This window comes from Cyclopterus lumpus, chromosome 2 (genome assembly GCF_009769545.1).
Source record: "Cyclopterus lumpus isolate fCycLum1 chromosome 2, fCycLum1.pri, whole genome shotgun sequence".
Lineage (NCBI taxonomy): Eukaryota > Metazoa > Chordata > Actinopteri > Perciformes > Cyclopteridae > Cyclopterus > Cyclopterus lumpus.
In genome coordinates this window covers 3,062,559-3,088,029 of record NC_046967.1, presented here as the reverse complement: position 1 = coordinate 3,088,029, position 25,471 = coordinate 3,062,559, and the positions used below count along the sequence as shown (strand labels likewise).

The 25,471-nt window shown below is 41.4% G+C and overlaps 1 protein-coding gene across 6 annotated transcripts in view; it reads right to left on the bottom strand.

The window, feature by feature from the left end:
- Window positions 1-23,318, bottom strand: part of nlgn4xa (neuroligin 4 X-linked a) — an 88,099-nt gene extending 64,781 nt beyond the window's left edge. The window contains exons 1-2 of one of the 6 annotated variants that reach the window (XM_034552445.1): window positions 23,017-23,318; window positions 13,459-14,180 (exon numbers count right to left, since the gene is read on the bottom strand). In XM_034552445.1, coding sequence (XP_034408336.1) covers window positions 13,459-13,909 — 451 coding nt within the window. In that variant the 5' untranslated portion in view covers window positions 13,910-14,180; window positions 23,017-23,318. Of the gene's footprint in view, window positions 1-2,521; window positions 2,582-13,441; window positions 14,181-23,016 lie in introns of those variants that run through there. The other 5 variants (XM_034552453.1, XM_034552430.1, XM_034552439.1 and 2 more) reach the window with 5 other exon arrangements.
- Between the last annotated feature and the right edge of the window lie 2,153 nt (window positions 23,319-25,471).

The window sequence follows — 25,471 nt, the reverse complement described above, 5'->3', positions numbered from 1 at the left end:
TGTGTAGAGCCAAACCAATGTTGGTATTGTTCTAATAATTGTAGCATAGTTTTAATACAGAATCGGTATTAAGGGCTGGAGTATATTCTGTCTGTGAGAGGAAGACAACAAAAGCCTGCTAACTCCATCAAAATGCATTTCTTTGATCTCATGTATAAATAATATTAAATGTGGGTTGTTTCTTTCCAATAACACTTGCAGAAAACAACGTTTTCACGATTAACAGATAATACCTGTTGTGAATTGGGTCACAATGTTTGTTTTTTTTCTTCATTTTTATAAAGTGGGACCCCAGAGAAAAGAAATGGAGAGAGCTGAGAAACAAAGACAGGATAGGGAGCGCTGGAAGTCCTTTCATCAGATAAGAATAACACCACTGGGATCCTTTATTTCATCAATTTTAACTATGGAACTGGCACAAAAAAAAACACAGAGGGAAAGATTTGCATATATAATACTGCGGGGCAAATTTGCACTGCGCTTTTCATTAAATTTTAGCTCACGATAAGCATGTAATTAGCACCTGAGCTACCACAGCAGCAGCTCATTACATCAGTGTTGTGCAGGTGAGGATTTATCAGAAATGATGCGATGTAGCATAGTAATACTAGCAATGAAGCTAGTATTATAATACAATAATACAGCTTTACATTTACTTCTACTGAGAATTTACTCACTAAATTGCAACGTAGCCAACTGAGACAATCTCAGGCAAAGGCAGTAAATTATTATTATTCCTTAATTGAATGTCAAGTTTAATTAAATGCAGTTTCTTTAGTTGCTGTTATATTCAGCTTAAACTGAAAACATATTATTTAAATTATTTTCATCCAATTATTAATGTATATTTCCTTACTTATCTTTCTAACCTTTAGTGTTAACACACGTTGAGTGGTAGGAAGGCTAGAAAAGTAGAGTCCATTTAACATCTTTCCACATCCAGCTGTAATTGTTAATGAACCAGTTCTACTTGCACTTTCCGACAACTTTAACAACCCTTATCTTGTCGTACTTTATCTCTACTTATCCATCACTTAATCAAGCTGTCAGATGTTCGAGCTTGTAAAGGTTACTGCACGTCAGGCAATTAACGGAAATAGGTTGTGAAAATGGAATACAAATGCATCAGAGATTTTAAGGTTGAAATCTAAATGCAATAGTTTCATTTAAACCAATTATTACATTGAAATAGTTGTTTCAAATAATATGTCTAGCACTGTGGACATAGGGCTATTTTCTGTTCTCTTATATTTTCAATAAATGTAATATTTTATGGTGTTAAAGTATTTTCTTATTTCTGACTTAAGTGCAGTAATTTAGAATTACAAAATCACAGCAATCAAGGCCCTATCCATCTTTAAGGAGAATCAAAGTGTTTTTAAATATAGAGCAAATCTGTGGAATAATCCAATCATTATTTTAAAATAATTACTTTGTAATTAAAAGGGACATTGTGAAATAAACAATATTTTGGAAAAATTGTAAAATATAATTGAGCTGGGATATAATTGTATTTTCTTTGAATTGCATGGTAATGTTTTACATAACACAAGTATAGGAACATTAACATCTGAAGAGGTCATACTGTAAATATGTCTATCGCGAGGAGAGCTAATTCATTCAGATATCTTGGTTTGATTTGGTCACATACGGTTTATTTTTGTATGATTAGTCTAAAAAGAGCTGCCTATTAACCAGAAGTGAAGTCCCCTTCGATCCGGTACGTGGATGCTATGACATTTATAAATCAATAAAGAACATTTAAACCCTTAGTTTGAAAGACTGGCCCCAGGTCAACACTCTGCTCACATTGCTGCCTGGCTAATGCTAACTCATGTAGAAGAATGCACGGTGAGGATTATGTCAAATATCACTCTCTGGAGCAACATCCGTAAGAATTGAACAACTGCCCATGTGATTCAGAAATGAAACGGCTTTTCCTGGCACTTGCATGTCACTCCCCCGCAAGACAAATGGTGCCCTTTAACTGAAATGTCTCCTTTTTACCTCCAGTCATCTGCCAGTCCTCACCGATTACCCAACACGGTGCCGAGAGAATATACTGCACTATCGGGTTATTATCATGCAGAGGAGCGAGGCGTTAATAGATGGAAGAAAAAAGATCTTTTCTTCTTGTCAAAACAACATGGGTTAGAGCTCATGCTTCACCAAGCAACAGAAGAAGAAAAAGAAATGTCGAGAAGGGACATGATCGTTTTAACATTTTAATTCATCAGAAAATACATTTGTATTGGCGACGCCGGGTGAGTAAAGCTCTGAGACCTCCTTCCTGTTTTGAGGTGCCCTCTCTCCTCAGACGAGACCCTCTTGGTTTACGTGACTCCAAAGAGGTTGATTCAAAAGGAAAACGCTGGTGCACTCAGAAGCACTTCAAGAGGAGTCCAAAAAAAGAGAGAGGAGGAAGGGGTGAAAAAAATAGGTCTGCTGTCATGCACAAGTGTCAGGCTTTTATTTTGTTGGTCAAAAAGGGGAGGGGGGGGGAGGGCTGTAGGAAAAATACCTTCATCAGCGCCACCATCATTACTGTTGAAACCTGCGCCTTGCATGTTTGAGTTGGCCCCTAGAAAAGTAGAATAACGGGAAACATTTGAAAGGAAAAAAAAAAGATATCAGCCAAAAAAGGGAACAAAAATTATTGAAAAAGGTAGCGGTGCTGTGTGAGGAAAAAAGAATTGGGAACAAATGCATTGTGGGCTGAACAGGCTGTGACGGAGTGTCCTCGACTAGCACCAAAACAGCCAGTCCAGCTCCACATACACACTCATTAATGAACCGTCACGGGCAAATTCACAAAGAACGGGTTAGATGATGTCACTTCTGATGCCCTTCATTCTCATGGTCGAACCACTTTAGGATAACTATAACACGTCTTTCCAAATATGTATATGAAGTTAATATTTTCCGTACTGTATATGTGAGAAGATTTTTATTATTACTACGGTACTAGTATTAACGGTAGGCTAAGTAGTATATTAAGTGTTTAAATAGTCGCTTAATCCAAATTCCAAAAGAATTGTTCTTTATTTGCGGACGTATGCTTATTTACTTTCTTAGATGAATTAGATGAGAATATTGATTTCATCACAATTCAGTAATATATGAAGAGAACATCCAGGAGTTAGCTTAGCTTAACTATACAAGTACAGGTATAACAATGTTTATATGCACTTAGTTAGGTCAGGTTGTTATAGTCAAATAACACGCTTTACGATTTTTTCGGGAGTTCAGCAGTCGGAAAAATAGTGGCAGTCAGATCGGCAATGTTGACGCAGTAAACAAAGTGATGGAACATCTCAGCCCTCAGCGCAGTCTGACAGGACTGACTGAGCGCTCCAAAAGGAGTAACATCAAAAGGTTTCCACTTGTGAACGACGGATATCCTCCGTTGTTGTACTGCGTGTTCCCAACATCATACCGAGGTAAACACCAAAACAACAGCGCCCGTCAGCGGAGTTAGACCTCTCGAGTTAACGACTTTAAAATGTCTTTCATTTCAATTTTGAAAGACAATGACAAACGCATTTGGCTTGCGGGCAGATTTTATTGATTGTTTATTTTAAGTTGAATATGTGTCTGTAAATAAGAGCACCTTTTATTCTGAAAGATTACAAATTGGCTTTTTTTGTATTCAATTGATATTCATGCGATATACGCCATCATAAGATATGGTAAATGGCCTGTACTTGTATCATCTAGTCTTCCGACACTCTTTAACTGTACTTGTTATTATTCACCCATTCACACAGTGATGGTAGTGGCTCAGGTGCCCATCACGACTAAGTAACATTCACACACATCGACGTGGACTAGCGGAGCCGGGGATCGAACCGCCGACCCTCTGATTGAAGAACAACCCTGCTGTTTGGGATCCACTGCTGAAGGCCATGCTCATGATGTGTAATGACCAACAACAACAAAAAGAATCCCAATGAATATTAAAAGTGTATTCTGTGAATTATACATAATTAAAAAGGACACTCGATCTTGTAAGAGATATTCCTTTATGACTAGTTTTCATTCGTACAATACATTTCTTTTAATGCTTTGTGTGTCATAAACTAAATGCCATTAACCGCCACTGTGTTAATGTGGAGGCAGAGCTCTTAAAGAGATGAACATCTCAACGCATGGACGAATAAATAACAATTAATTTAGCATGGAGAGATCCCAGTAAAGGTGTTTTTTTTTTTTTTGCGAACTGACCCCGTAGCTCCATTTGTAATCGCAGCTCATTGCAACATATCCAACATGGAACAATCTGTCTGTATGAATACGTTCTCCAATTAGTGGCGTGGTATTCTATTCATGTCTGACTTTGAAGGGCTGAACGTTAAAGAGTTCTACCTTTTAAAGATCAGAGGGGGAAAAGTCACCCTCATCACCCACCGTCTCTGAAACCATGACATTCTGGAAGTGTACCTGTTTAACCTGCGCTGGTTTATAATAACACTGATGTGATTAAAACAGGAAGTAAGCTCCAATTAATTCTAAGAACTCTCAAATCAATTGAGATAAAAACATGTTTTTTTAGTTGTGTGTGTGTGTGAGTTACTGCAGGGATGGACGTGCAGCTCCTGTGATTGGAGATCTCCAAGCCAGCTGGTGGGGCGCCAAATGCAGAAGAACAAGCTGAGCTCACAAAGACACAATACAGTCAAAAACATATATTCAGCTGTTGCTCCTTTTGACTGGCAGGTCTCCATCCTGTCAGATAGCACTGACCTGTTGGACTAGAATGGGCAGCAGCCCTATTTTAAATGGCGTGATGAGACCGCGTTGTCCTTTCAGACAAACCGCTACAGCTGCTGAAGATGGTTCAAGACTTGAAGTGTGGCTGTTCGCTCCGCCTTTAGTTCAGAGATCCATCCAGCAGCTGCTGTCAGACCTCTGGTTGGAGCATCCTCAGCCTCCGATACAGCAGTGTCCATGTAAACATGTAGTCCAGTTGCCCATGCTAAGCTAGGCTAACTCTGTCCTGACTTCAGCTCTGTGTGAAATTAAATGCGTGGGACTCGTATCAATCGTTCAGGCACATCCGGCAATAAAAAGCATACCAGTAATTTGATGTTCAGGATCCCCAATTTGATACGCCCGACCCGTTTGTCGATCGAAAAGTCATTCATTAAAAAAAACACACACAAACAAGTTAATTTGTATCGTTTATGTTCATCTATTATGTAATATAATGAAAGTAATTCCTCAAAACGCCGTCCTTGTGTTTAGGTGTATAGAAAGCACAAATTAAAAGTTGAATTGATCACCTGACACCTAATTTGACTTTTGCCTGCTTTTATCATCTGATTACTTAGAATATTCCAAATGAATCAGCAGTGTTACAACATAACTAAATGAGTCCACTACATTCCCAACAAACAAAGTTCAGAAAGGAGAATGGAAGCTATTCTGTTGAGTTGCCTCTCTGTGATGACAGAGTGCACTTTAGTTCCCTTGACATGTGTCCAGGGCTTTTATTGTGAAGGACTATGTTGTTTATTCTGTAATCACCACATTTATTGCACTTCAGTCCATCCTGGAGAGGGATCCCCCCTCCGCTGCTCTCCCTAAGCTTTCTTCCTTTTTTTATTTGATCACCTTCATGAAGGCCCAACGTAACCCTCGGCTGCATTAATAAAAAGACCAGGGTTTAGCATTTAGGAGAATATATGGGCAAAAATGGAATATAACTAAATGTTTTCTTTACTCTGTAATCACCTGAAAATAAGAATTGTTGTGTTTTATTTATTTATTTATTTATACCTACACGTGGAGAGGGTCTTCTTCACAGAGCCAGCCAGGCCGCCATGTTTCTACCGTAGCCCAGAACGGACCAACCAGACACCGGCTCCAGAGAGCTATTCGGCTTGCTATGTCGGCCATTATGGCTGCCGGTAAAACATGAAGCTTTCGGTAGTGCCTGTGGTAGAGCATATGAATGGAACGGGACTCTTTAACACTACACTGGCTTTTACTTTACTGAGCGTTGAGCAGTAAAACGGAACTAATGTGGGAGATGTCGACAATTAAAACATGGAGGCGAGGCGGGCCGTGGCGTGGGCCCCTCCCCTCCCTGAGAACGCCCTTCAGAGGGAACGTCTTCACTTTACAGCTGCACGCCGCCTCCCTCAGCCAGTCGGCAGCAACGCCGCAGAGGCTGATGAAGCCGGCGTTCCTGCCTCCACACATGGACTCTCCAAAAACGTGGCTCTCTTCCTCTACTCCCACACGTCCCTCCAACATTCTCGGGATAAGATTAAGCCGACACAGCCTACACACCGTACCTTTAATGCAAACAAATGTCGTAGCGCTGTTGACAGCGTGGACTAACGCACCAGGATATGTCTCGGTGGCCCTGCAATCTTCTCATCTCACTCTCTAACAGAAAGAATTCCCCAAAAATGTGTAATCACTCCTTTAAATGTGATTTGTTACGCCCACACATCCAAAGTGTTCTCGCAGCTCAATGTCTTCAAACTCAAGTGAGGCTGCGTTGAGCAAAATACATTCTTACATTTTGTAAAAACTACTAAGCTTTACAAAGTGTATTTTTAAGATGTGAGATTTCCTGTAATAGGGGCTCATAGAAGTTATTTTTGAATATCCGGCAGCCTTATTTGGAGAGCATGGGTACAACACTAACGGTACCATATTTATTTTCTCTTTGGGAGGGGGAATTATCTATTTACTTTATTTATTTAATTAATTTTATTTCATCTACTTGTGTATCTTTCTTTTCTTTGTACTAACTTGTTGTGTAATTTTCTGTAATGTTTAATGTAGGGTGTTCTGTCTGCTTTCCATGTTTTCTTGTGAAAATATTTGTGAGAATAAAATATATATATAAAAAAAAAAAAAAAAAGTTAGCATCGCACTGCTTCCCTCGACAAAAAGGCACATTTTTGCTCTGAATAAATCATTTGGCAAACAAACATTCATGTGACTTTCACATTTTGTTTCGAAAGATAATCTTCACATTGAACAACACTTTATGATTTTTTTTTTTAACGCGAGCATGTAAAGGCAAACTATTAGTAAGTCTCATTTAGCAACCAGCTCAAGACACTTAAAAGGATCAGAATTCACATGATGGGTAGTTAGACATATTTTATATCGTAAGACAAATACAAAATCGAACCAAAAGCCTATTAAAAAAAGGGAAGTGTGCAAAAGCTTCATGTCCAGGTTGTAGGACTCATTCCTGCACCTCTCTTCCTGCAAAGTGCGGCTCGCTACGAAGAGTTTTTTTGCGATAAAAAAAAAAAGAAGTAATAAATAAAAGTGCTCATTATGCATGCAGCCCAATAGTCCTTGAGCTCTCGCACTGTTCAGAGTGCATCATCTCCTTGTCTCGCTGCGCTTCCAGCCTCCGTTTGTGTGCCGTAACGTTCACTGATCAACAAATGGTGGAGAATCGGTCTCAACGGGCACATAATGGGGCAGCGTCGCCGGGACGGCGGAGTGTTTGCACAATAGTGCGAGGGCAAGCTGCGCAAACACGGGCTAGTGCCATGTCAGTGTGAGTAGGCCGAGCGTGAATATTCACATCTGCTCAAGCTGTTCATACACACACACACACACACACACACACACACCATAATAATACAATAAATCAGAATACAGTACATTTAGAGGTTTATGAACCTTGTAAAATCAACATTTCTAAGTTGTTTTCGAATATAAACCACGACGCTTCCTACACCCGGTGACGTAAATTGGTGTACATGTTTGCACCAAATATAGAATATAATGCGGGCGAAGCTAATGTTACTGAAGCAAAATACAGCTCAAGTCAAGAAATGTTCCAACCACCTCATTGATGTTTAAAACTATAAACCAACACAAAAATAAACCAACACACCACGAACACAAACACAAGCTACATTTGCATTGATGGTGAATGCCACAATAGGCCTCATCTCATCAGTGGGCGTCCCAGCTGAGCCGACGGTGGCGTGCAGTCAGATGGCGTCTACACGGTAAATCGATAACTAGTTTGTGAAATACTAAACAATGACCGAATCATATTTCCTTTTCTATATAATCCCGTCCCTGACAACCGGCATGTCACAAATGCATGTTAGCGTTGATTGCTGTGTTAGCGAGGTAGCTAGCCAGCTGTGGTCTGTCAGTCAGGCAAAGTTCCCAATAAAGTACAATGCATATCCCCAGTGATGTTAAAGGTTAAGAAATGGTTGCTTATTCTCTCTCTCTCCTTTGTTGAGTACCTGACTTTTTACTTGCATGTATTTATGTTTATTTAATTCCCATTGAAGTCTACTGTGCACTGATGCCATTTTGGCCAAAATGTGTTATTGTTAAACTGTAAAATATACTGCCTCCATTACATATCTATGCATACACACATATACATACACACACATATATATATATATATATATATATATATATATATATATATATATATATATATATATATATATATATATATATATACACACAGTACAGTTGAGCTTATTAGAATGCCACGAAGTATAACAATAATTGGAAGAGTGATGCAAGAGTCCAGACAAAACAGTCTTAAAGGAAATTGAAACAAAATTGCTTAACATTAATGTACAAAAGGTACTTATTGCATTAATGCGTTTGTGTTTGTAGAACCTAAAACTATTTGTTCAAGTCCTGTGTTGTATAGTAAAATGATGTAAGCTATTATTGCAGTACAATGAACATGTTAACATCGTAGTGTTATAGTTGTAGCTGATGCAGGTATCTAACTGTATGAACCATGCGGAAAGGAAACAATTATTAAGCAGACTGTGGCTGCGTGGAGCACAGATGTGGGCTGTGGGCTACACCAAGCATCGTGGAAGTGCTGACTTAACACCCTGCATATTACATTATCACTTGATGTGTTTGGCATCAAGATGCAAGTAAATAAAACGGAACTGCAGTGACTCTAAAAATGCAGTCTTAGAGCCACTGCTTACCTCATTTTATCTATGCCCTATGAAGTGCTGCAAAGAGTATTTTAATCTAAAGGAAGAGCTCGCTCCAGTGCTGCACAAAAAAGCTGAAAAACATTTTTTTTGGGGGGGGCTTGGAATAAATTATGTCTCCCGGTGAAACATTAAGCTTTCCGTAGTGCCTGTGGTAGAGCGTATGAAGGGAAGCGTTGAGCAGTAAAACGGAACTAATGTGGGAGATGTCGACAATTAAAACATGGAGGCGAGGCGGGCCGTGGCGTGGGCCCCTCCCCTCCCTGAGAACGCCCTTCAGAGGGAACGTCTTCACTTTACAGCTGCACGCCGCCTCCCTCAGCCAGTCGGCAGCAACGCCGCAGAGGCTGATGAAGCCGGCGTTACTGCCTCCACACATGGACTCTCCAAAAACGTGGCTCTCTTCCTCTACTCCCACACGTCGTCTACATCCTTCACAGCCTCGTTCGCTTTCCATGCACACCCATGAAAAGAGCTCCTGGGCATTGCAGCTCCAGACAGCCAGCACCTCGCCCGCTCGGCCAATGGATTTGGCTGGAAGTCTAAAAGGCTGTGACAAAACAGTCATTCGAGCATACTCGGTGCAGGCGGTAGCGGATTTCCTCTCTCAACTTCAAAATCAGATGACAAAGAATAAGCATCACTTAAGCTGTCAACCCACTTGAAGTGCAGTAAAACTATAAATCCCTCCCTGATCCTCGGCTCGCAGGATATTTTGACATAACACTGGATTTCTGAAAAGGCCAACTCGGGGGATATAAAGATGATGGGCAGCGAGGGGAGCTCTAACTTGGATAGACATGTCATTCCCCGCTGAGCTCAGACTGTAAGATACACTATTCTGACTTTTCTTGGTTTCTCCTCACACGTCTGTCTCTGTAATAATCTAATAGAAAATAAATGTACATTATCTGCATCTACAAAAAACAAAATACGGTTTCCATGTGGCAAGCCTCACATTCTATTTTGTGTTTAGGTGAACGCCTCAAAACTCCACTTTGGGTGATGTTCACGTATACAGTGTGTTTTCCTCCAGGTTAACCTCACCTCCAAAAACACACACCGACTCCCGGTGCGTTCAGGAATCCATTAAAAATAGCTCGGAGACATAGCGCTGCCTGGACTAATGCCGTGCGTCATGTTTCCCAATGCCTCGTCTGATGAAAACCTTTCAAACTAAAGAACAGTGTCGTCGTGGTCGTGCTAAACGGCAGTATATTTTTGGAAGTTCATGCCATTTCGCACACTCTGTGTAATGTTTCCATACGATAGCAGCATTAAATCAGAGAGGGGCGAATTTTAATGATATTACAAAAATCCGTAGCAAATGCAGATGAATTACTACTTTGAATACATTTTTGGCTAAAACTATCAACTGCATTTTGCCTCTGATTAATTGATCAGTTAATCAAAAGGTTGTCCGAGATATTCTCCAAGCCAGAATGGCCACATTGGTGCTTCCAGCTACTCAAATGAAGTAAAAGAATGTACGCTAAAGGTTTGTTGAGTTTGGTCAATGCTACTGTGGTGGTATCAAAAGTCTGGTTGTTTAAAGAGATGATCGATCTTTAAAGAAAATACCTTGAACTGTTAGCAAAGAAAGCAAACTGCTCCCCATTTAGAAGAACCTACATGCATGGAACCTTTCTGAATAAAAGAGATGGTGGCGATACTTTATATTTGTGGCCATAAAACACAAAACTGATTGGTTAGATGTATCGTAAACTACGTTCCGGGAGCCGTACAATCTTCTACTTGTGTTAGGTCTAGCTAGCAATGCATAACCACCATGTGCTTCCCCTTTCACTCCTGGTGTGTCAGACACTTTCTTGGTCTGGGAACGACATCAGTGCCTGAAACGTAACTCATTGATTAGAAACTACAACAAAGCTTGGTGTAGCCATCCCTTATTGTGAGAGGAAACGCATATCGCCGCTGCTCGGCTTGGCTATTAAAGATACATTATATTTAAATTCACATAAAATAGGCACAAAAATGTACTATGTTATTGTGCTCTACTCGAGTACAATAACTTTTGTACACTGAATCATTTGAGAAAAGCCGCAGAAAAACACCGGATTGTGAGATTATCCCTCTCCTGCACTTTTTTAATCTACCATGTACTCAAGAGCTCAGTCCAAATTTAGCTCTTAGCTGTCAAAGATCTCAGCCTGACACACGCGTTAATGTGCTTCACTATCCACAATGTCCCGCTGACCTCTAACCCCCGCAGGTTACATTCGACACACTTTTTACAGCACACAGCTCGAGTCTCGTACACGGTGGCGGCTGCTGCCGGACCCGCGTGGGTAAAGTGCTCCGCACAGCCACTCCCAAGTCACAAGTGCTCATTGAAAGAGGGGAGTGCTGGAAGCGAGCTATTATGGGGGAGCCTTTGGCCTGATAGCATTCTGTGTTGTTATTTATTTAAATTTAAATCTTACATCACTCTTGCTTAAAAGCACTGTTATCAGTCACAAAGGACTGGCAGAGCTCTGAGTCCTGATGCAAGGCCACACATAACAAACTAAGGGCTATTTAGAGGGCTAGCAGGTAATTAGTGCACGAAAAACCTTTGTTCAATTTAGTCATTAAGTTAATCACAAGAGGTTAAAATAAAATAAACATGCACTGTAAAAATTAAGAAGCATACATTTGTGTTTTGATGACTGGGCCCAATATTTAAGTGTTTTTGTTTTCATTATTGAAAAGAATAACAAAAGCCATTTTGGCTGATGTCAGAAATATGAACCGTTTCTCTTGGCCTGTAATGCGGGTGTGAGGCTGAGTCCTGGAAAACAAGTGCTCCATATACGCAGAAATAATCATTATTCCAAAATGTAAACTACACATGTCTCCGCCCCAGATTTATTTGTCTTTTTTATTGTGTGAGGAGATGCGATGTCTAGAGCTAGGAGAAAAACTCAATTTTAGTTCAACTGGACTTCATCAACATTTCAAAACGATGTGTATTTTTAATCAAATTGCTCCACCACATAGAATCAATTCCATAATCAAGCATTACCAGCATGACCACTGGGAATCATTTTGTATAACCAGCTAATCAAAGCATAATAATGCAATCATTGTTGTGTTACCTGTACACAGCAGACTAAACAAAGCAGCGTCATTATATTTAGCTCAGACCCTAGAATACGGCAATATGTTTACGAAGGAGTACTATAAATGATCAGATGGTTACCAGATTCTTTATTGACCTAAAGAACCGGACATTTGTTTAAAGCAGGTTCATACGAGAGACTGGCCTTTATTTTTAACTTTCTTGTTTTCATATGTATATTCCATATACTTTAGCAAGAAGTTTACCCGTCAATATAAATTAATTCAGGGTTCTTGCAGGGTTCATCAAGCTGAATTTAAAACGACTTAATATGTTTTAATACCCATATTTCAAGATCAGACTATGTGATGATGAAATCCTGTAGTAACTATATGGCTTACAATTATTTATTATATCACTTTTTTTCAGTACTCTTTGTGTACAGTCACTCAGACTGCACCGTTCCACATAATGTTGCATTGTGTCTTTCATCCTGTCCTGTTTGCTATTGTGTTATGTTTGTTATGACCATTTATGTTTGAACTTTACATGGTCCCTTTTAAATAAAGAGAAGAATAATTTAACAATTCTAAATGATTATTTTATTGAAGCTAATGAGCTTCCAGTAGTGACGGTGGTTGCTGCAGGTCAGATGGTGCTTACTGAAACTCCACAAAAAGGATTGAAGAGCATCCTGCATGAACAATCCACTTTCACAATTTCCCCACTTTTAGTTTAGAAGTGTTTATTGTCCCCCAGCCCACAATCACATAGTATTTGTTTGTCTATCGTTGTGAATCGCCAATGTGATGAATTTAGCTATATAATAAGTTGATCCGATAAAGAACGTATGCCACAAATAGACTTTGGAATACAAAAGCAGCAGCTGGAGCATCCAGGTGGCCATACAATGTATCCTGGTGGTCATACCACATAACCGTAATGTCCCCTGACTGTCTCTCTGTCGAGTAAAGAAAATTGAAATGCAAAAAGAAAGGCCATCATCATATTCATCCATGTTGAACATTAGTGGTGGATTTCCAGGAACCAATTAAACAATAATCCAATAACCACATAGTCAAAACCGGGGCGGTCTAGTCCTGGTTAGAAGGGCAGATATGACAAGCTGTGTTAGAATGGCATCACCTTTAAATGATGATGGCATTGAAGTTAAACACCCTGATTTTGTTATAGCGCTAATAGGTGCCATGAAAAAAATATATATCGGTGAACAACATGAATCACAAACGAGCCGCATATTATTTCCTGTGAGTAGAAAAGGACTGAGGCCTTCAGTGAAATACGGCCTTGAAGTTCATGGTAGACCGGCTCAAGCAAGTGGCAAGTGATAAGACAACACAAAGACACACAGGAAGAGGTAAAAGACCGGAAGAAGACAAGCGACACCGCCGGTTGACCTACCGTCCTCTGTGGGGACGTAGATGTTGAGGTGAAGGCAGTCTTCGCTCTGCTCCTGCACATAGGTTACCACCGTATCCAAGTTGGCGGTGAACCACACAGGGAGCATATCATTGAGCAAAAAGCGGTCCTCTAGGAACTGAGGACAAACCGGAGCAAACTGAGTAGCATTCCTGATTCCCGGCCAAGACATGGGTGGCTCCGGCGGCTGAAACCTCCGCTCCCCCGTTGGGGCTAGTGCATACGGGATCCCCAAATATTGTTCCACTGGTCCCAGGATCTCATTTGGTAATGTAACCTTCACTCCACGCAATTTTCCATAATTGGTGGTGACCACTGGGTGCTGCTGGGTCTGAACGGCGGCCATGCAGATGGACGCCAGTGCCATCCACAGCAGAAGGTTGGCCTTTGCTGTGGAGCGACACATCCATGAAGGGCCTCCAGGCGCGGACATGCTACTGTTGTGCTGAGCCTGGCAGGTCGTGGTTATGGTCCACCCTCGGGTCCTCGCTGGCCAACCCCGCCCCTCCACCGGGATGCTTCCTACTGCTCCTCAGGCTGCGAGCTGGATGAAGGAGCTCCAGCCCAACAAAGCAGCTTCCTCAGAACTCCCCATCCTGAGAGCCTGCATGGAGATTGGCACCTGCTGTTAAGCCCCCCTGTCCAGAACAGGAGAGAGCCGAGGATGCCCTGTGGTTACCTGGGCTCCAGCTTGATGGGATATCCTGAAAGAAAAAGAAAAAAGATGAAGGGTTTAGTCCAAGCAGTATCCTAGAATGTTTTAAGTAGACAACGGGGGTTCCAGGGATGGTAATGTTGGTAATTTGGTCAGTCCGCCATTTTGATTCAAACTAAAATATCTTAGCAAATATTGGATGGTTTGAAAGTGATTCCCTGGTTTTCTTTTATCTAATTTGACCACAAAATATGTGTGGGGGTTTTCTGTGAATGTCGCAACAGTTTGGGGATGAATTTAAATGAATTCTAAGGTTTCCAGAGGATGAATCCCCATTAGTCTAATTTATGTACTATTGTACCTGCTCCACCCACACTTAAAATATCATCTAAGTACAGTAAAGATGTCATTGTTCGTACACATGGTTTAATTTTTGTCTCTGTAAATGTTAAATGGACTGTATATTTATTGTGGCAACAAGTGACAACTAACATTAGCACATATAAGCTAATGTATCTTAATCTTAGGAACAACAACCCACAAAATTACAATTTGGCACAAAACAAACTGAAACTACCAACAGCTAGGGTCTGTTTTCAAGTGGAGGAAAATAACATAATCGTTAGCATAATAGGAGCTGCATGTTACAAGCTAAACGTTACCTACATTTGCTAGCCATATCCTAAGAATAGGCTACCACAGACTAGGCCTACGTTACAGGAATCCACAGAGCACTGTACGCCAAAACCACCAGACACAGGAACAGCTTCTTCCCTCTGGGGGGCGCTACAGAGCACTGTACACTAAAACCACCAGACACAGGAACAGCTTCTTCCCTCTGGGGGGCGCTACAGAGCACTGTACGCTAAAACCACCAGACACAGGAACAGCTTCTTCCCTCTGGGGGGCGCTACAGAGCACTGTACACTAAAACCACCAGACACAGGAACAGCTTCTTCCCTCTGGGGGGCGCTAAAGAGCACTGTACCCCAAAACCACCAGACACAGGAACAGCTTCTTCCCTCTGGGGGGCGCTACAGAGCACTGTACCCCAAAACCACCAGACACAGGAACAGCTTCTTCCCTCTGGGGGGCGCTACAGAGCACTGTACGCTAAAACCACCAGACACAGGAACAGCTTCTTCCCTCTGGGGGGCGCTACAGAGCACTGTACGCTAAAACCACCAGACACAGGAACAGCTTCTTCCCTCTGGGGGGCGCTACAGAGCACTGTACCCCAAAACCACCAGACACAGGAACAGCTTCTTCCCTCTGGGGGGCGCTACAGAGCACTGTACACTAAAACCACCAGACACAGGAACAGCTTCTTCCCTCTGGGGGGCGCTACAGAGCACTGTACACTAAAACCACCAGACACAGGAACAGCTTCTTCCCTCTGGGGGGCGCTACAGAGCACTGTACACTAAAACCACCAGACACAGGAACAGCTTCTTCCCTCTGGGGGGCGCTACAGGGCACTGTACACCAAAACCACCAGACACAGGAACAGCTTCTTCCCTCTGGCCGTCACTCTGTTGAACACTTAATCACCTCCATCTGCACTACTTGCACTATCACCACTTTCTGCACTACATCCCTAATTCACTGTTGTTGTAGTTGTTTGTATTGTACACACATGTTGCTATTGTTGTCTTTAATGTCTTTATATTTATCCTGTCATTTGTAATTTAAATATGTATGTACGATGAGAGCGTACGTGTAACCGGAGTCAGAATTCAGATTCTGAACATCTAGTGGATGAATGTTATAAATGTTGATCAATAGCACCTTCAAACCTAAAATAGTTTGATGTTCAGTACTCACACTCGTCTCATAGCCGATAGCTGTGTTTCCATGGAAACTGTCGGTGACAGCTGCAAAGTGCTACAAGTGGCAAAAACAGACAACAAATGTCTCATAATTTTTGCTTTGCTAACAATGTTGTGGCGCCTTCAATGAAAAGATATTTTTTCAAGATTGCTGTAAATAAGCCCTTAAAAATATTTTTGGGAGGAAAATAGGTTCTTAAATGTCTGCTACAGTTACTCCTATTTCTGAATGTTCCAGTAAAATGCCCTGAAATCAATACTGCAGCTGATGTCTGCTAGGATGGATTTGCATTACAAAAACAGACATATTCACAGAAAAAGTCATTATAGTTATTTCTGAGATGTCCTCAATGAGTTTGCAACATTGATTGAAAAAAAAAAGCAGGACTATTCTAGGCCATAAAATTGAAAAAAACATTTAATTGGAGAAGGCTGGCCACACTATACCACACAGCTGATTCAAATCCATTTATTTTATTTCAATCTATTCGTTATTAGTGTGTGGCGATGTCAGTAAATCCACCACTTTAGCACAGACTGAAATATCTCAACACATGTTGGATGGATTGCCATTTAGACATTCATATACTGACTTAAGTGAGTCCCTGACTGCCTCCGAGGTTGACATTTGTAGTTTTGATTTACGTGTCGACAGCTGGATGGATTGGAAATATGTTTCCCTCATTTTCATAGTTTCTTTACACCTTTTATACCTTCAAAACTATTTTTACATTGTCTAATATAAATGAACTATCAGAAAAACTACATTATCATAAGTGACTAAGTGAAGAATCAGCGTAGAGTGATAACTTTCAGTGCTACTCTGATGCAGGACTGGGTTTAGTCCATGTCTAACTTTGGCCTCATATCTACAAATCTCTAGATATGTTTTGTTAACTCTTTCCCAATGAATTGGACTTGGATTTATGGCCATGAACAAACTTCCAATGACAAGAACCAGTCAAAGATTCCTCCCAATGAACCTCTCAATATATGTTTGTATCTCTTCTGTTAACAGTTTAATAACAATAGTGTGCAGTTTCAGTAGTAAAGATTAAAATGTGACGAACGTATGGATTACTATCACTTTGTGCTTTGCATATAATTAACAACACTTTTGGTTCTGGAAGCAGGACTGAACAAAAAAAATTCAAAAACTTATCTTGGGATCAAAGAGACTATATATTGGAGGACAACAAACCTAAATGTGAAGAAAAGTCGAGACCCAGATGAAAATAACTTTTGATTTATCGGAGTTTCACTAAAGTTATGCGATAAGATAACTCCAATAAAGCATGCATGTAGTTTGCTTTTTCGCATACTATTAGAATGGAAGAATTTGGGAATCATCTGCATAAGAATGTATACTGATATGATGCTGATATCAGATAGAGATTTGTAAAGGACTATGGACTGAAGTACTCCATGGGTAGTGGAGGATTTACAGTTCATCCAGCCGGACAAAGGATTATTCCATAATTAGTTTGTGGTAGCTTTATGAAGCACACAAACCATGTAATCACAGTAATGCATATGTTTAGGTGACAAAGGCCCTTATCATTTCAGTTTATAATGGACTTTAGTGGTGTACACAGCATTAACACTTAATTAGAAGGAATTTATTCAATTACCACAAATTAATTGCATGGAGGATCTGAGGCCTGTAGATCCCCTGAGGGTCTGAGGACGTTGCCCATTTTGACCACGTGGTAATCCAGTTTACATTGCCAGAAAATATAATGAGGGGGAAATATTGAATCCTTAATCTATTCACGTTGTTGTTGTTGTTGTTACTTTTTAGATTCTACAAATACTGGTATGAGTCTACGGCATACTTACAACAACATGGGGCTTTGGAGCTGAGAGCCACAGACAGGGATTTATTGACTGAAAGAAAAATATGGAATAATACCATGATTATCATTTTGTTGTAGATTTTGTTCTTTCATAAATTCTCAGGAACCGCTGGTATTCAACTGCAGCATCATACAAATTCAGGAAATGCATTACCAATGGTTTCAGTATGGCCGTGAGAACACAGGAACCCCAGAACAGAACATAACTCATCTTCATATTTACCCCACCGTTTGCATATTAATAAGGGTAGCTGATTTTCTTGAAAAGTGCTAAATACTGAGCTCAGATTAATACACCAAATGTAAAATACAAAAGCATGTTAACAAAAACATACAGTATGTGTTTATTAATTTATTACATAACTACATTTATTGTGACTGTATGGAAATGAAACTATATTTTCAATTATACTAATATTACTGCATACAGATTTCCTAGCAACAGGAGATGAACGGCCTTTAGCGTGTCCTTTTGTTCGGTGTTTGAGAACAACCACGGGCTTTCCATCATTGGATTTTTGCCTACAAAAGCGCATATTTAATGATGAAATCAACTACTATATTAAGGATATCAGCGCCTGTGTTTGCAGTCGCCTCACACGGCAGCGCAGAAATTGTCAAACACTTTATGTTTATGTGTCGCTCATTTTTCACCGAGGTCACATGCTTGAAAATGTTTGTGTGATAAACTGACACAGTGTACAGTGTTCGTAATAACGTGCCGGTTCATGATAAACGGTTCTTCAGACGGCTCGGGCTGAATGCAGAGGCTCCGTGGCAGATTGTGAACGTTGTTCTCACTCTTAATGATTACAGGAGATAAGCTCATGAATACTAATGAAGGCGCTTGCTGTCATTTGCATTTCAATCATTATAAAAAGATCCTGTCAGAGGCACCCTCTCCAAAAAATGTCACAGACACACAGCAGCTGATAATAACCACATATACATAATGTATTTATTAGACATGTATGCTGTGTTTGTGCTTTTGAAGCAGTATTTGGACTGGGATGAGGGGCAGGCTTACAAAACATACTGCCAGGGCCACACAATTTTATAACGCGGCATCTTAGTAGATGTTTAAGCTATAGTATGGACTAACACTGGATGTGTATAGAACTGGGACTGCCATTGTTCCAACTGCCAATTATTCTGAAACCCAAAAATTATCCATTGGACCGAAAGTTCATACAGTCGAAAGCCCGTTATCCCAAAAATAAATGCCCATTGTTCCAGAGTCCCATTGCTCCAAAAGAATAAAGGATGTACACGCCTGTCCATTCAATTCAATTCAATTCAGTTTATTTTGTATAGCCCAATATCACAAATTTGCCTCAGAGGGCTTTACAATCTGTACACATACAACATCCCTGACCTTTGACCTCACATCGGATCAGGAAAAACTCCCCAAAAATAACCTTTGACAGGGAAAAAATGGAAGAAACCTTCAGGAGAGCAACAGAGGAGGATCCCTCTCCTCAGATGAATAGATGTCATGTGTTCAGAAGCAACAGATGGCTAATCATCATGCAGAATGATGTCATTGGACCTGCTTGATTTTGAAGGCATGACCCACTGCCTCTGATTACTTGCTGCCTTCTGTGTTTTTGTTGGTTGGGTTTTCGACGACATGAGGAGTGAGACTGGTTAGGTTGAGAATATGAGGGTAAGCCAATCAGTAAGGCAGGTCATGCCTTTGCCATAGCAGGAATACAAATATTGTTAACAGGAATGTCCAATGATGTCATTCGGTATAATAATTAGCCACATGCTTCTTTTCGTTGTTGGGAGAGTGTGTATTTTGGGGAAAAGGTTGTTTTTCTGTCGGACAAATGAGCTTTCGGTGGACCTTTTTCAACGGTACCTACAAAAGGCATTCCTGCATTAATGACGTATGCTGGTGACTTCACACCATCAAAAACAGCCCTTTGTGTGAGTTCTGTGCGGCACGTTTTCACTTATCCGTGCACTTCCAACATTTTCCAACTATGCAAAACGCGATGGGCGGAGACATTTGAGAACTTTTGGGAGCTTTGTGAATGTGGTCTTGCTGCAAGGAGAGACCCACAGGAAGTACGAGATCAAGGCTTTACGCATGGGGGGGGGGAAACCAGCTGCATGCTGTGTATGTTGGAATTTGGGGCTCAGAGATTAATAAATGAACCCTCTAATAAGATGACCTGGTGCCCACTTTACTGTACACATGACATCTATTGCATCTGTCCATCCGGGGAGAGGGATCCTCCTCTGTTGCTCTCCTGAAGGTTTCTTCACTTTTTTCCCTGTCAAAGGTCAGGGATGTTTTATGTGTACAGATTGTAAAGCCTTTAGTAATTTGTGATTTTGGTCTATACAAAATAAACTGAATATAATTGAATTTTAACGCAGTCTTTGTGTGAGTGTGCAGTTGTCTTATTCATTATTACTTTCTTCACCCGATTCTCACCAACTCTCAGGTTCTTCATCCTATTATATAACGTTGGGAGATGGCCACCGTTTTAAAACGGAACAACTTGATTAGGTTTATTGAAAGAGGGTTCAAATAGATACGTGTATAGCGTACTGGCCGATTACAGTGTGTAATGCTTCTTGTTTGCCTTAATGTCACTCAAGAGGCCCAAGTATTCAGAAACTTGACCACGGAAGCCAGCGTTTAATAATCACCGGCTCTCAATAATCTTGAGGTCTACTGAAACATGTTTGCAAAACCATTTAGTGTCCCAACAATGGAAGGAGGCAGAATTACAACTAACCAGACACTGGCCAGGTTTGCTCCAGGCGGTTTACTTAATGTGTCTTCCCATTAAAGGGGGCGGTCTTTAATCGTATGTGCCTGCCCCTCACGAGTCTGTGACAGACATAAACGGTAAATAAAACATTGTTATAATGGGAAAGTCCACGCTGCCTATGCATTTCACATGCAGCTATTTAAATATTTTCTCAAGGAGAAATGTCTTCACACTTGTATAAATATGAATAAATGAAACACATTAACAGATCTGTCAGATTCAGTGCAGCAAACTGTACACAATACAGACAAATGGTTGTGGAGAAATTAATGTGGGATGCAGGACATCTCCCTGTTCCAGTAATCCCTCCTTAAGAGCTTGTCTGCTTACATAAAATAAAATATATTTACAGTAGATAGTCCAGCAAGACAAATACCATATTACACAGCTATTGCTATTTCTACCTCTTAGTCATACGTTTCTGTGCATACGGTTTGGACAGATCAGCAAACAACTGCCTACTCAGCATCTGCATGTCATCACTGTCACATGAATATGTTGATGCACCATGATGGAAGGCCTGCAGGGGAAATGACAAGATTATGGAAGCAGATGCACAGAGAGCAAAATGAAAAATAAAAATTGCAACGACAAAAAAAAACGCCAAAATCCTTTTGTCCATTTAAAAAGAGGCAACGGGGAGGAGTCAGTGGAATTAAAAATGAAAAAAAGATTTAAGGAAAACCCATGCATATTTCTTTTTTTTTTTTTTTTAAATGCACCCTCATTTAAGATTGTTCTCCGACAAAACCATAAAAAACAATTTCCTGCATTTGTACCATGACATGTTCCAGGAATCCTCGATGTTATTTGGAACAGGCAGGAGGAGTGGATTATGGAGAGATGCTGTTAACATTTCATCCTGCAGTTTGTTGAAAACAAAGAGCCAAAGAAGAAAATGATTGAACGAGGATGGATTGGACGTGGAGCTGGAGTACATGACCGCATGTGCATGCAGACTGAAGTCAGACATGTCGGGTTCTCAGTTGATGTCAAACAACAACCATACCATGATCTTCAAATGTCTCACACAGCCTCCCTGGAGTGAATCTGTCTCCCCTCTCTGTTAAAGATGGTGAAGGAAGGCAACCGTTGCTCTACACCATGAATGAGTGCACTGGAGCTAAATATGACGCTCTTTAGTAATATATTTCATCAGAGAGCAATAAGTTATTTGCTCTCGTGCAATAGCAGTGCATACCTGAGCAGGTTTAACAATGCATACGATGTCACGACTACACTTTCCCAGGAAACTATCTTTCTCTCTCACACACACACACACACACACACACACACACAGAGAGAGAGAGACAGAGCAGCAGCATTTCTGCAAAGATATTGTCCAACCTTGTATTTTCTAGTAAAAGACTAAAAGATGTGGTCCACATGGGCCTAACAGGCACTCTGGACATTGCCCTGTCATCGTGGGTCAGGTCTAACACACACAAGGTCATCCCATGTTAAACCAGCTTACGATGCACCTCTGAATGCTATAAGCACAACTAAATCACAGCATTAGCAGAGCTGTATCTGGAAAGAAATACCACGCAAGGCACAACCCCCCCCCCCCCTCAAAATCCCCATCCAGATATCTCCACCACCATCTTGTGGCTGCTCGGATTGCGATGCGCGCAGAGAGCTGCTGGCAGGTGCCCGTCTCTACTGCAGCTCGTCCACACACAACGAAAATAAAATAATAATCAAATGTAAAAACATTTTTGTTTAAAAAGCGCAGGTGTGAAATGGGTTGAGATGCTTCTCCACGTTAAGGGGAAACACTTCGTGGCGTCAGGTCACAACCGCCTCTCGTGTCCGTCCGCCGGCATTAAAGTTAACCGAGCTGTTGCTTTGGCACCGAGTTTAGTCAAAGCAGTGCGCGCGTGTGTGTGCGACGCGCGCGCGCGTGCACAAGGGGGGGGACAAAAGCTCATCACTGATTTACATAATTAATAAAACCAGCCTGGTCTTTGACTCGTGATCAGCGTCTGCACTGCCGGCTGGTGGCAACCATTCATTCTTCTATCAACATTTACAAATGAACAAATCAGCAACTGGAGTCGGATGAAAGTGCGCAAGAATCCGCCTCTGCTGCTGCGGAGGTGTGCACATCAAACACACACATTATGCCCGTTTTAATACTATTCATAAGAAGTTCTGGTTGTCAATATGACTGTGATCCAGCCGATGTTGCCAGTAAATGTGGTGTGGATGATGCGCCTTTGAGAGACAGAAGCGCGTCCGGACAAGCCGTGAGAGGAGGAAGAGGAGGAAGAGGAGGAGAGGGGGGGGGGGGGGGGGGGGGACCAGCGCCTAAACACACAGAAATGCAACCCCTCGTCTATAAATGTGTGTTTTCCTTCTGGAGACAACGTGTAAGGCTCAGCATCGCATCCAGCCGGCGGCACACTCACCTCAGCCGTGTCACTCTTCTTTTTTTTTTTTTTTATGCAAGTCCCGACTTTCGGCAAAACACACGCCACATAAAGGGGGAAGAAAAAAAACACACACACAATTAAGTCCACCTCCAGCCTCCTGCTTTGACAAATCCAAAGTAAGAAGCGCAGTTCCGGCGATACGTCCTGTGTGCGCGTGGCGGCCGGAGAAAAGAGATGCGGCTTTATCAGCGCAGAAGATGCTCCAGTGAGTCACTGCGGAGGCTCTGGGAACGAGGCTGAATCTAATTGCTCTCATAGAGCGAGTGTGTCGCGAGGACAAGATTAGTGTTAGAGAAACCAGGTCTCTCTCTCTCTCTCTCTCTCTCTCTCTCTCTCTGTCTCTCTCTCTCTCTCTCTCTCTCCCCCTCTCTTGCCATTGGACTACACCGCCTGAAATTTACTAAGCCTGCAGCCAATAGATTGCCGCATTCTCTCAATCACCCTTAACCAGCTGCCGTGTGGTGGCAGCTCTGGCACGGAGCACGGAACATGGCGACGGCGGCTTCCGAGGGTCCTGGGGGTCCCGGGAGCCACGCGAGGGGATGCTTTCCTTCACTGTGACGCAAAGAAAAGTTAAGACCGTGGTGAATATGGCTATATGTATTTAATGTAGCAAGACGATGAAGATGTCATGTAAAAAACATTTTTAATCCCCCATGAGTCACTCTAAAATGTTGTTGTTGTTGTTGTTGTTGTTGTTGTTGGTGCATCTTGTTTGACATGTCTTTACTTCCTCAACAACAATAATGTGTTTTGCTTTAAATGTTTCCTAACTTTTCATTCCGACTTCATTACAAATGGCAAGGAGTTTATTTAGAGAGCACAATTCGTACACAAGGCGATTCAAAGTGCTTTACAGCTACATCAAATTACAACAACAAAAAAAGGCAAATAAAATCATTCCATAAAAACATTCAAATAATCATTAATTAATTATATTAAAAGCAAAGAGTGCAGATAAAATACTTTCAGTTGTAAAAAAAGGACTGTTTTCAGCCTGGATTTAAACATCGTTGAGGCCTGTCTCACATCTTCTGGAAGACGGTTCCAGATCTTAACTGCGAGGAGAATTTAACTGTTTGAATGTACTGATGCATCTACATGAGCTACATAAGTATACACGACCAGCGGTAAGGACAATGCCTATAGTTATTCCTAATGCTTGTCATTGGGTCGGATTCAGCACAACATGAGAAAAAATCCTGCAGGTTTCCCCAGCAGCTCCCACAGATGGGACCCGGCAGCATGGCTCCCCATCCCCCCGGGAGCTGAGCTTCATCTTTCTCCTCGCAGGTCCACATGGGATCAAACCCCCCTCCCCTTTTGTCCACATGGACTGACAACATCAACACTAAATCCCAGTACAAATAAAGGAAATATCAGATTGATGAAAGTGACCAAATAAACTCTTTTGGTTGCAATATAGACTGCTGTGTAAGTCTGTGAAAGAGAAAGTCGTGTCGAGTTAAAAGTCCTCTCAACACCAGTCACAGATATGGAGCAGACAGGAAATCTATTGTGTTTAACCATGTTTTACAGCTGGAGTCTCTGACACCCCAAACAAAAATCATTTTCTTTTGCGGACTTCAATAACAATTTCCTTCCACTCCCTTCTTTGCCTCTGTAGTTAATATATATAGGCTTCTGTATTCAATTCCCATCCGCGTTTTATTCGATCTCAATAACGACATGAAACACGATATTCTTTCCCTTCAACAGCCTGCAGATAAATTTAGATAACGATTAAAAGGGCTGGAAATGGATGTTAATGCTTTTAAAAGTTGCAATAGGATTTGCTACCATATCAAGGTCAAGTTCATTTCAAAACAACCAGGACAAAAAATAATCAACGCTCCCCATCACGATGTCAGTGAACACAGACCTACAGTGGAGAACGGAGCCGGAGGATCAGACTGGCTGACAGCTGCACAGCAGGCAGGCCACCCTTTGAAATCGTCACCATTTATCCCCTCTCCCCACACCATAAGCCCCAGCGGTCGGGGGTATCCTCCTCGCCTCTGATGTATATATCAGCCAGTCAGCAGCTCGGCCCAGATCGACTGGGTGACTTTCGTAAGACTGATGATGGGATGTCACCGCTGGCTCGGGCGAAGCCAAATCAAATGTTCAGCAGCATTACGAATCCACCTGCAAACCTGTGGCCCGTGGACCTCGGAGCATGACGCATGTGACCTTTCTCCTCCGGTATTAGCATGTATGCTGCATGATGGAGCTGTCGTGAGGATTTCATCATCAAAGCTACACCCAGAGTGGAAGTTTTAGGAGAAGTATTGCAAAATATGCTTCAATTGCCTTCCAGATTGTTGGTGTAAAATGTCATAACATAAGGCCATTATTTACCTGTGCGATGTAAAATTTAAATTAATGTCGTGAGATAGTTGTTGAGGGTCAAATTCATATAGTCTCCAGT